At 43.8% G+C, this 12,786-nt stretch overlaps 1 protein-coding gene across 1 annotated transcript in view; it reads right to left on the reverse strand.

The window, feature by feature from the left end:
• The window catches only part of ARHGAP18 (Rho GTPase activating protein 18), a 216,496-nt gene extending 203,710 nt beyond the window's left edge, over nucleotides 1-12,786 (reverse strand). Inside the window, exon 1 of the mRNA XM_082249091.1 lies at nucleotides 12,554-12,786. Within this exon, the coding sequence (XP_082105217.1) occupies nucleotides 12,554-12,684 (131 nt within the window). The 5' untranslated portion in view covers nucleotides 12,685-12,786. The remainder of the gene's footprint in view (nucleotides 1-12,553) is intronic.

The following is a 12,786-nucleotide window of genomic DNA, read 5'->3' on the forward strand; positions in this document are numbered from 1 at the left end:
GTAAAAGGGTTGATGTTCCTGGAGGGATACGCCAAATGGAAAAGGATTTAGGAAAACTAGAAGAATGGTCAGAACTCTGGCAACTGAAATTTAATGTGGATAAGTGCAAGATAATGCACCTGGGGCATAAAAACCCAAGGGCAGAATATAGAATATTTGACACAGTCCTGACCTCAGTATCTGAGGAAAGGGATTTAGGAGTAATTATTTCAGAAGACTTAAAGGTGGGAAGACAATGTAATAGAGCAGCACGAAATGCCAGCAGAATGCTTGGATGTATAGGGAGAGGTATAAGCAGTAGAAAGAGAGAAGTGCTTATGCCGCTGTACAGAACACTGGTGAGACCTCACTTGGAGTATTGTGCGCAGTACTGGAGGCCATATCTCCAGAAGGATATAGATACTCTAGAGAGAGTTCAGAGAAGAGCTACTAAACTAGTACATGGATTGCAGGAAAAAACTTACCAGGAAAGGTTAAAGGACCTTAACATGTATAGCTTGGAAGAAAGAAGAGACAGAGGGGATATGATAGAAACTTTTAAATACATAAAGGGAATCAACTCGGTAAAGGAGGAGAGCATATTTAAAAGAAGAAAAACTACCACAAGAGGACACAGTTTTAAATTAGAGGGGCAAAGGTTTAAAAGTAATATGAGGAAGTATTACTTTACTGAGAGAGTAGTGGATGCATGGAATAACCTTCCTGCAGAAGTGGTAGCTGCAAATACAGTGAAGGAGTTTAAGCATGCATGGGATAGGCATAAGGCTATCCTTCATATAAGATAGGGCCAGGGACTATTCATAGGATTCAGATATATTGGGCAGACTAGATGGGCCAAATGGTTCTTATCTGCCGACACATTTTATGTTTCTATGTTTCTAAACAGAGTCCTGACCTCAACCCGATAGAACACCTTTGGGATGAATTAGAGCAGAGAATGCGAGCCAGGCCTTCTTGTCCACATCAGTGATTGACCTCCCAAAGGCACTTCTGCAAGAATGGTCAAACATCCCCATAGATACACTCCTAAACCTTGTGGACCGTCTTCCCAGAAGAGTTGAAGCTGTTATAGCTGCAAAGGGTGGGCCAACTCAATATTGAACCCAACTGACTAAGACTTGGAGGCCATTAAAGTTCATGTGTGTGTAAAGGCAGGTGTCCCAATACTTTTGGTAATATAGTGTAGGTAATACTTAAGGCCTCGTGCAGACTGAGGCTTAGCAGCTCCTATGTGCTGAGACTTTAAATCCCTGGCACACCTGGGAAGCTGCATGTGCCACATACGGCTGCCAATACAGATGAAAGGTTGTACATAGTGGTGCTGATGGCTTCCGCAGGGGTAAAATGGTGCACAACTTTCATCTTCAGAGAAAAGTGCTGTATGCACATGCATGACTAAACACTGATGCAGAAGCCATTTGCAATCACCCGAGTAAGGCCATTACAGCCATTCACTTTTATTGGCTGCTGTCTGTTTATGTTCATATCAAATAGGATGAGCTTTGGGTTTAGGGTGATGTGGCATTACTTTCAAACAAATCGCAACACAAGGCTGCACGCATAGTCACAGGGAGCACTGACCCTCATAAGTCAGTGTGCCAAAAGACATTATCCTGTGTACATCGGGAGCTGTGCAACTGGGTCTATTCTGACATGTATTCTGACATGTACAGTACCACATCTGCTATTTAATCATGAACAGCAAGTTAGAACAAAGAGAAAACGTTAAATTCTGTGCGAAACTGGGCAATTCTGCTGCAGACACATTTGAAATGATTTGACCAGTTTATGGCTATGCTGAAATGAGTAATTTGAGGTGCTTTGAGTGGCACACGCAGGCCCATCTTTAACATTGATTGGACCCTGGGCAAGCAATTTATTGGGTCCCCCCCCCCAGCTTCCACCATGCCACCATGCAATTTTGCTCTCCACCTGCTCTGAGAGATACAATAAATAGCAGTCAAACTCTAAATCAGTTTACTGCAGCAGATAAGGCAGTGATTGCTCACTGATTGGTTGCTAGTGGTCACTGCACATCATTACTGCAAAATGATTGGCTGCAAAATATGTATATGCTCTAATAGTGCAATTCAACACCCAGTGAAGTGGATAAATTAGTAAAATTCATAAGTAAATGATTATTAACATAAATTTCCAATAATAGTCCTAAGTAATAGTCCCAAAATGCAGTATTCAGCAAGTAGCCAGTGAAAGTTGTTTGGTGAAAAACAACCAAGAAAGGTGCTCAAGTGCTGGAAATCAAATGCATGCTGCAATGGTGCGGTAGTATGGTGATTTGCTCCTCTCCCCTAGGTAATTCCACTTACCGGACAACGTGGACCCTCAGATCATATAGCATAAGGGTCTCACAGGCAGAGTCCGGCATGTAATCCGGGCAATGATACTTTGGACTTGGATAGTGGCCAATCAGGATCCCCTATGAACTCTCAGCAGATGGTAGCCATATGGAAAGGAAAAAAGGAATCCCAATAGCGTAATATTGCTACAATAAATTTATTATAAACTCAAAGTAAAGAACTCACATTTGATGCGATAAAAACGGGCACTGTATGAAATAGGTCGGTAGATCCCTGGGATGATGGTGTGCAGCGGGGCTAGCTTGGCTCCGGCGTGCGTTCCACCGCTACCGAAGTGACGTTACGAAGGGCGTGTAGCCGGAAATTGCGTCGACACATTTCGCCTCCCACTAGGTGTTCTCACAGACGTTCTGTCAAAATGTGGACACAAACTGAATAGGCACAGATATCACAAAACAGGCATCTGTTATACTCAGCTCCGATTCATCAGTGAATCTGCTCACGGATCTGCTCACGGATTCCCTGCTGAACAGAGCTGACAAAGCCTGTGCCATTTTTCTTAGTGCTAATCTGATGTCACTTTAGTGGCATTGGAATTGACCTATTATTTGGCCAACATACTATATGAGCCCACAGGGACATTTAAGCAGATAAACACAGTAATCTGTATTGCAATTGTAATACCCTTTTATCAGGTATAGTGTTGGGCCGAACACCCCCCTGTTCAGTTTGCATCAGAACATCTTGAATAGGGAAAAAGTTCTGGCGAACATGTGAACTTTATTTAAGTCTATGGGACACGATCATGAAAAATCAAAAGTCCTAATTTTAAAGGTATATATGCAAGTTATTGCCATAAAAAGTGTATGGGGGACCCGGGTACTGCCCTGGGAGACATGAATCAATGCAAAAATGATTTTTTAAAACAATCATTTTTACAGAAGCAGTAATTTTAATAATACTTAAAGTGAAACAATAAAAATGAAAGATTCCTTTAAATATTGTGCCTGGTGGGGTCCCCTTAATGTGCCTGTAAAGTGGTGCATCTGTACAATGTATGTAGCCTGCTGCAGCAATACTGACATTTCTAAAGGAAAAAAAAAATTTAAACTTGCTCGTGGCTGTAATGTACTGTTGGCTCCCAGCAATAAAGATTAAAAAAAAATGGTGTGGGGTCCTTCCAGTCCATACCAGGTCCTTCGGGTCTGGTACGGATTTTAAGGGGAACCCCAAAATTAAAAAAAAAAGCAGTATGGGGTCCCCCCCCAAAATCCATACCAGACCCTTATCCGAGCAAGCAGCCTTGCTGGCCAGGATGGGGGGGGGGGCGAGCGAGCGCCACCCCCTCCTGAACCATGCCAGGTCACTTGCCCCCAACATGGGGAGAGTGCTTTGGGGTGCCCCCCAAAGGACCTTGTCCCCATTTTGATGGGGACAATAGCCTCTTCTGAACAACCCTGGGCTGTGGTTGTCGGAGTCTGCGATTGGGTCGCTTATCGGAATCTGGAAGCCCCCTTTAACAGATCCCCGCTCCCCCCCCCATGTGAATGGATATTGGGTACATCATACCCCTACCCATTCACCAAAAAAGTGTACAAAAAAATAAACACAAAAGCCAGTTTTTGACAAGCCCTTTATTAAAAATAAAAAATAGTGTCCTCCGATGTAAATCCATCCTCAATCACGTCGCCCGCTGCACCAGAAAAATAGACAGGATGTCAGAAGGGGTGGGGCCACCGGGTGTCCCCGCCCCTTTCCTATAAAAGAGCTGTCATGGCTCAGGCGGCTCATTAGTCGGTAGGCGTGTGAAGAGGCGGGAGTGTCTTTTTTTTTCTATTTTTCGGGTGCGGTGGATGACCTGATTGATGATGATGGATTTACATCTTTTTTTATTTTTTAATAAAGGACTTGTCAAAAACTGGCTTTTGTGTATATTTTTTTTGTACACTTTTTTGGTGAATGGGTAGGGGTGCGATGTACCCAATATCCATTCACATAGGAGGGCCGGGATCTGTGGGCCCCCTTGTTAAAGGGGGCTTCCAGATTCTGCTAAGCCCCCCACCCACAGACCCCGACAACCCCAGCCCAGGGTTGTCTGGAAGAGACCCTTGTCCCCATCAACATGGGGACAAGGTGCTTTGGGGGGCACCCCAATGCACCCTCCTCATGTTGAGGTGCAAGAGGCCTGGTATGGTTTAGGAGGGGGGGCACTCGCTCGCCCCCCCCCCATCCTGAGCAGCCAGGCTGCTTGCTCGGATAAGGATACCAGATTTTGGGGGGGACCCCACAACATTTTTTTTTTTAATTTTGGCGTGGAGTTCCCTTTTAAAATCTGTACCAGACCCAAAGGGCCTGGTATAAATTTTGGGGGGGGGGGGACACCACACCATTTTTTAAAAAAAAATTCTGTCATAGGGTTCCCCTTAACCACTTAAATAAAGGGCACTTTCACCCCCTTCCTGCCTAGACCAATTTTAAGCTTTCAGTGCTCATTGGCGTCTATGGGAAATCCCGATCAGCTTGACATGGCACTGCTCCCTATCTTTAACATTGGCGTCTATGGGAAATCTCGGTCAGCTTGACAAGGCACTGCTCCCTGACTTTAACATTGGTGTCTATGGGAAATCTTGGTGAGCTTGACATGGCACTGCTCCGGATCTTTAACATTGGCGTCCAAGGGAAATCTCAGTCAGCTTGACATGGCACATTGGCATCTATGGTAAATCTTTGTCAGCTTGGCATGGCACTGCTCCCGAACTATAAGTGACAGGGACACAAAACTTGGGGAGCACTGGGAGGGGACCCAGGACTACAACATATCTATACATTATAAAAGTGGGGTAGACCTGTTTACTACACTGACTGCACTAAACTAACTCAACTCACTATTCACTAACTACCTACCTAACCTCTATTATCATACATAAGCAGCAGCCTTATATAGTGTGGGGCGTGGACTTAGCCCCTGAGCCATGATTGGCTAAAGGCAACCTGCCTTTGTCCAATCATGGCTCTGACAGGACGCTGTGCTGTGATTGGCCAAAGCATATACTGTACATGTCATGTGCATGGTTTAGCTAATCATCAGTAATTTATTCACTGCACCAGCGCAGTGCATTATGGGGCGCTCATCGGGTGGGCGAACTTCCCGGCAAGCGCCCTATTTGTTTGTGTTCAGCAAACACAGGAACAGCTGACGTTTGAGCGGTGTATAATTCAGGTTTATTAAGCATTGCTGTGGATGCACATACAGCAGTTACAATTGGTTTGTCATCCCCTGCCACCCATGCACGGAACAAAGGGGCGGAGCCAGGGACAGACTGACCTTTTGGGCACTCGGGCGCTGCCCGAGGGCCTGTGGCCTCTAGGGGGCCCAATTAGAGGCTCCTTGCAGAGAGAAGAGCCTGCCTAGTAGAGATGGTGGCTGGCTGTGATTTGAGTCGGGTAGACAGCGCAGCTCCCCCTCACTTTCCATGTGAATAAAAGAGGAGGGAGGTTGAATCTGCTCCACCCTGATCCATGTCCCTTTGTGTCCGCCCACCCTGAAACCCCCGGCGTACAGCCAGTGCTGCTATGCCTGTGAAGAAGATTATGTGGGCTCGCTATTTGAAATGAATAGCAGGAAGTGTATCGAGGATCCCAAGAGCAACCTTGCAAGTGAGCTTTGTGTCATGGTGCATTATCATGCTAGAAGCATCCATCAGAAAGATGGGTACACAAATTTAATAAATAGAATGTGAGATGATACGCGAAGTCCAATATAAATAGCAGGTGACAATCCTGTGTACAAAACTACGGTAGGTGACCCCGTGGTGGGCAGTGAGGTGCTTGGTGACCCCTCTGGTGAATAACACACTCACCAGAAATACCCACCCCACACAGGGGGTATAGAGCGGGTATATGTGTAGATCCTATAGGCAGATCCTGGTCTCCTCTGCAGGTCCTAGGTGAGGGCGTCTTGGGAGATCCTAGAACGGTCCTATATCAAAGGAGGATTCCCCTGGACTTCGCGTATCACCTCACATTCTATTTATTAAATTCGTCGTTTACTCACCCATATATTGTCACCTGTTAATAACTATTGGTCTTTTTATCACCTATATTCCTTTATCTATTCATTGTCATCCAACCCTCATACTATAGATCATAGTTGCACTTTGGGCACTTTCTGTCACATTTATATTTATTCTTTTTAATTTATTTTTACTTTTCACTTGCTCTTTGGGCACCAGTCACTTTGTATGCACATAGCACTTCCATTTGTCCAAGGTTTTATATAGTATGATATATATTTTTTGATATATATTTTTTGATGTAATGTATGGTCCTATATTTTATACAACATTCTGAGTAGTTATTTATGCACACATCACTTTGAGCATTGGCACTTATACACATTTGCACTTTTTTATCTATATTAATATACTTTACAACAGTCACATCCCCTTATTATATATGTATGTGTCACTTTAATTCCAATTTATTTGAATTATATACATATATCTGTGACACTCTTGCCACATTACGTTTTTGGATCACAATACACACTTGCACTCACAGTGCTCTTTCTTGTTGGATTTACAGTGCACTATATTCCCTTCTCAGCACACCAGCACTTTATTAATACTATACAAACATTCTCTCTTACTAGGCAGCGCCATTTCCCTACCTTCCTTTTTCATTTTTTATATAGTCGTTTGACTATAGTTTAGGGAGGCTGCAGCCAAACACTTTAATATATCCATATAGACCACAAGCGCGGAGTTTCCAAACATTTATATCCCTGTGTTGATCACCCTCCCACAAGCCAGCGAGACCAGATCCACATGGGTCTTCTTTATTGCAATATCATATAATCATTGGTGACTTGGATAGTTGAACATGTATGGTGCAGATTTACATCTCATAGAAAGGGCTTATTTTACCTTTTTGCATCTATGTAAGAGATAAGGGGTCCTGAATAAACAGTGACCTTGCGAAACGCATCAATCTCATTTTCTTGTCTCGACTAAACCACTCTGGTCTACACCCATTTGGTGATCGAGCTTATCAATTGAGGGTATCAATGTACAAACACATATAAAATACATGTTTTTACTAAATGTTCTATTGGATAAAATAAAGATTTTTCTATATTTAATATGAGGGGTATATTTTGTGCTCACAGGAGGGGTATTTAAAATCCTAATATGAATTATATTATATTATAGAACTGGAGTACAGGGAGACACCCTCCCCTCCACACACATACAGTACTTCCAGTTGTACGGGCAAAATATTCAGAGATCCCCCACTACCAAGGAGCGCATGGGATTGATAAGAGGGGACCCTTCACTCCCATCCAAAATACAGCTAGAAAAGGTGAATAAAGTGAACACACGCTCATGGAGCCATATGCACAAAGGAGCCCCTGGTCCCAGTGCAGAGAGGGAGGGGGTGACTCCTGGTACCGGAGTGGTAGAAGATTCTGCATTTTCCAGGCATGGTGATGATGGAGGCCCTTTTCTTAAAACATACAGGTTAGGAAGAGCTGAGGAACCATCAGAACCAAGGGAGCTGGCACAGTCTAGTTTATTAACCCTTTTTCTGCTGCTTAGGCCCTGCGCTCCACTTTTAAACCATTTTTGCAATTTTTCAGTTTTTTTTTTCTATTTTTCATTTACAGCTTTGCGAGTTTGTGAAAGTAAATTATACATTTTCTGGAAACACATGACCAAATGTGAAAATGTTTAGCAAAACTATATTTTCACTAACAATGTACTAAAATCACAAAATTCCTGCTAAAACCCTACTAAATATAAAAGTTAAAATGGTATTGAGTTGATAAATAACAAATATTTGAACATTGCGCTATTTTGTGAAACAATGAGTCCCCGTTCACACTGAGGCGACCTGTGAGGCGACCTGGTCGCCTCACAGGTCGCCGTAGGTCGCCTTCCATAGGGAAGCTGCGGACCCGTTCTAATAGGAGCGACACAAGTCGCTCCGACTTAGAAAAAGGGTCCGGAGCTTCTTTGGGGCGACCCGGAGGCGACCGCCATAGACTTCAATGTTATGAAGTCCGTGGCGGCTGCTCCGAGGTCGCGGCGCGCTGCTCGCACCGCGACCTCGGAGGTCGCCCCCCCAAGTCGGATCGCCCCAGTGTGAACGGGGCCTGAAAATGGAAGGTAGGCAACACTGTAAATAATAAACAATTAAGTCTAAATATCTGAAGGTTATCATTTTTCACTTCCAGCTTTCAGAGTTTGTAAAAGGCCCCCAAACCATACATTTTCTAAAAGCACAAAACTGACAGATGAAAAAAAAGGTGCCACTAATTATTTAGGTCCCCTAACAGTTTATCAAATCAATATTTTTACTAAAAACACACTAAAATCATTATTAGCACACATAAACACAACATCAATTAGAAAACTTCCTGCTAGATGCCTACTAAGGCCTCTAAGCATATGCCCATGGAAGGCCATGTTTACCCATACAGGGTAAACATGCACAGATGTTCAATGCATCCTCGTGCAGGCAGTCCTATTGATGTCAATTTGGACACAATGACTGCACACATACAGCCTCTCCTCCCATTCTGACATCTGTGTGGGTGTAGGAGCACAGCCCCGAATGCAGAGAGTGTGAGTTCAGGTACAAGCACCCACAACCACAGAGATGTCATATTGGCAGCAGTGGTTGTGTCCATCCAGCCCCTGAATCCCATTTGACATAAATTGGACTGCCTGCATGGTCATGCACAGTACACTTGTACATTACTGTGCAGGTAAACAAAGCATTGCATGGACGTACGCTTTAGTGTACCCATGTGAATGAGGCCTTACTATCTTATTTTCTTTCACAATTTTAATTTAAATATCTTTTTAATGGGGGGGCTTTGGCAAAACATCAGGGGTCTAAACAGACTCACTTTTTGAGACACAGAAAGAGATTGTAAGTATAGAGTGCCCATTCCCTTTCTCTGCAGCCTCAGCTGCACTGGAGATAAATAGAAAGGAAGCGCTCTGTATAGAGCGGTTTCTATTCATTCACAAACTGAAGCATACAGTTTACTATGCTTCAGTAATGAATGGACACAAGAGTGATCGGTGCGGAGGGGAGGAAGGGAAGCAGGCCAGCTGCACTGCTCGGGGGGAGGGGTGATGTGGGGGTCTGTGTGTGGAGAGGGGAAATACAGGGGATGTTGGAGCAGTGAGAGGGATCTAATTGAATAGTTAATCCTGCAGGGGAGAAGAAAAGAAGCTGGCAGCTGCAGGGGTACCACAAGGAACTGGTGTGGGCGGCAAATAATGCAGACTGACCTGTTGGCTGATCCTGTGCTCCAGGCAAGGTGGCACCTGGATGATCCAGAGGAAGATGCTGTGCGGCAAGCTTTCAGTGCACCCCCTTCCACATAATAAAGTTGTACCCAGAGCACCTGCCTCTTCTTCTCAACCCTTCTATTGGCCCTACCTGGATCCCATGGGTTTCTACCAGTTCTGTTCTGATGGCACTGCTGGACATGTTCCGATGTTGAAGGAGGAGAGTAAGTATGATGTGTCTTTCACCTGCTTAATAAAGTTTCCTTGGCCAACTGCTGCATCTACGGTCCTCACTGTTGCCCATTTTCTTGTGCTTCTTCAAAAGAGCTTCAACAGCACATCTTGAAACCCAAGTATATATATACTGTATATGTTGTTATAAATGTTTGTTGCTATGCATGTTTATACAGTGTTTATATGGGTATTACAGTGTGCCTGTATGTGTGTATGTATATACTGTATACGGTGTATGTGTGTATATATGTGCATACATGTGTGAGTTGTGGCAGTGCAACTAGTGGTGAGCAGGTATTTTTCCCAGGATTATCAACTAGGCAGGTTGAGAGGCTCCAGGAGGACTGTTTTACTGGGAGAAGACTGGGTTTTCAGTTTCCCCTATGGTGGATAAAGTCCAGTTGGGGACCTGGAATCTGGAGATTTCCAAGCGATCTGGGTGGGAGGAGATCTCCAATCCTGGGACCAGGTCTTAGGAACAGCCAGCACACTGATTGTGCAGGTAGATCTGGGCCTTTTAAGCCAGACAGGACCAGGGTTCTGGGCTCCACCCTCCCGAGGAGTCCTGGCGTGCAAGGGAGAAGGGTGCATGTCTGTACGGTACGAGTAGATGGTGAGCCTTTGGGCTGGAACAGCAAGGAAGCTGGAGAAAGTGTGCTAACTGAGGTACAGTGTTTGTACAGGAACTCTGTTAGATGGCCAAGAGGGTCGAGGCTTAAAGCCTGAGCAGCGGTGCTTCTAGAGAGCCAGGTGGCTTTGGATTTTTCATTTACATTATTGCTGTGGAAAGCTGAAACCCCTGCATGGGCAACTGTTATGTTATTGGACTTGTGTTTCTTTATATTTTCCTTTAATAAAAGTGGGCCAACAAGCCCTTAAACGGCACAACTGCGTGGACTAAGCTCACTAGTAGGCTCTGCACTCAAGCTAAACACCCCCAAATATTACAGAGTGTATACATTGTGTATCTGTGTGTGTGCTTTTGTGTATGTGGGTTTCCGCAGTGTGTTTGTGTGTGAATCGTGGGTACTGCTGTGCAATTCATAACATAGTGGTGGGAAATTTATCATAGGGAGCGCTGAGCTCTATACATTTCTGATCCCTACTATTTACATTACATACACCTGACCCCTGCATTCTGTACATTACATACACCTGACCTATACACTATTTACATTACACACATCTGACTACTACACTTGTACATTACACCTGAAACCAGCACTTTATTCATTACATATTGACACAGGCACTCTGTATATAGGTGCAAGTTTTATGCCTCTCCCACTGTTAGCACACTTTTGTCACACCCACAATCCACCACAGCCCATTGCATGCACCGTCTCTTTTTTCTCCGCTGTGTGTCCTTGGTGCCTCTAACCTTCTAATCAGAGAGCTGAACACCCCAAGAAGAAGAAAATATCCACACCCTTGCCATTCACAGAACACCTTTTATTCTGTGAACACAATACAAGTAGTTCATGAATGGACAACAGGAAAGAAAAGGGCAGGTTTACAACAGGATGCTTTTTAATGTATGAAAGCCACAGCTCTCATAGCCAGAGCCTCAAAGATATAGAGCTGGATGTATTATCTGATGGATACAAATTAATGAGTTATCAATACCTCCCAACTTTTTGAGATGGGAACCAGGGACATATATTAGCACAAGTATGTAGGCATAGGACACATCCTTTGTTACGCCCCTTAAATTTTACAAGAAAACATTTTTTAGTTAAAAGTGCTTTTTCTTCATCAGTACTATTCCTTTATATTGGCTTTTGAAATTTACAAATGCAACAATTTAGAGTTTGGAGAAAAGGTTTAGCCCTTGGAAACACTTTTTGAAAGATAAAGAGTGCATTTTATATACAACTATATAGATCAGACCAAAATGAGGGACAAACGAGGAGGAAAGAGGGAAAGAGAGACTTTGTTCCAAATCAGGGACAGTCCCTCGAAATCAGGGACAGTTGGGAGCTATGATTATCCAATACACAGAACTGAGATATTTTTGTATTTGTATTGATCAGCCTTCTTCAACTAGGGTGCCCAGGCACCCTGGGTGCCTTCAGGTTTCTTCAGGGGTGCCTTGGAAAAATGCCTAAAAAGTGCCATACAAGCCAGCAGGTGGATCAAGTCTGCCTTTTAATTACACCACCGCCACAGCTTTTCATTGTTCACCATTACAACCTTCTAGCCGGCAGAGTCCTAACCACCAATGATGTCGTTGGTTAATAGGAAGACATCGGGCGCCTGCACATCCTTGTTTGGCCCTCCCCTGCCCCTCTCTGTCAGCATTGGGGTCACATTAGTTAAGTGAGGGAGAGAAACTGAGGGAGAAGAGAAACTTTGAAATACTAGTCAGTGCTAGTGTTGCTTTGGAAGAACACATCACCTCTAAAGTTGGGTTGTCCCACATGTGTAAATGTTGCGGCATTATGTAAAACTATTAGTTTCATTTTTTACATTTTAGAATGGGGTGCCTCAAGAGTGTACAGAATTTTAAAGGGTGCCTTGACTGAACAAAGGTTGAAAAACACTGATATGGATGTCTTTGGTTGAAGTTTAGCTTTAAAATCCACCTATATTTGATCCCAGGTTGAAATATTGGAGTGACTGTTCTTGGAGTTGTCCAAGGGTTTACAGATCTGAAAGCTTTTAGTTACTAAAAAAAAGTTAAATCATTAGACTCACCTGATTTGCATGTTCAAAACAATTTTAGTCACTAAAGAATCCATAGTGATCCATACAAATTGCTTACGGTTTGTGTGCATTGAAGAGGCAGTGAATTCTGTCAGAACTTTAGATGTGAAAACCTTCTCCATATCTGCAGGATGATCAATCTCCTATTTCCTGTTTCTTCCATGATCGCATTAATCAGCCTATTCCTATAGGTCATATCAGACCCGCCAACCTAAAATGTCCTT

The sequence above is a fragment of the Pelophylax lessonae genome (genome assembly GCF_965119305.1).
Source record: "Pelophylax lessonae genome assembly, chromosome: 3".
Lineage (NCBI taxonomy): Eukaryota > Metazoa > Chordata > Amphibia > Anura > Ranidae > Pelophylax > Pelophylax lessonae.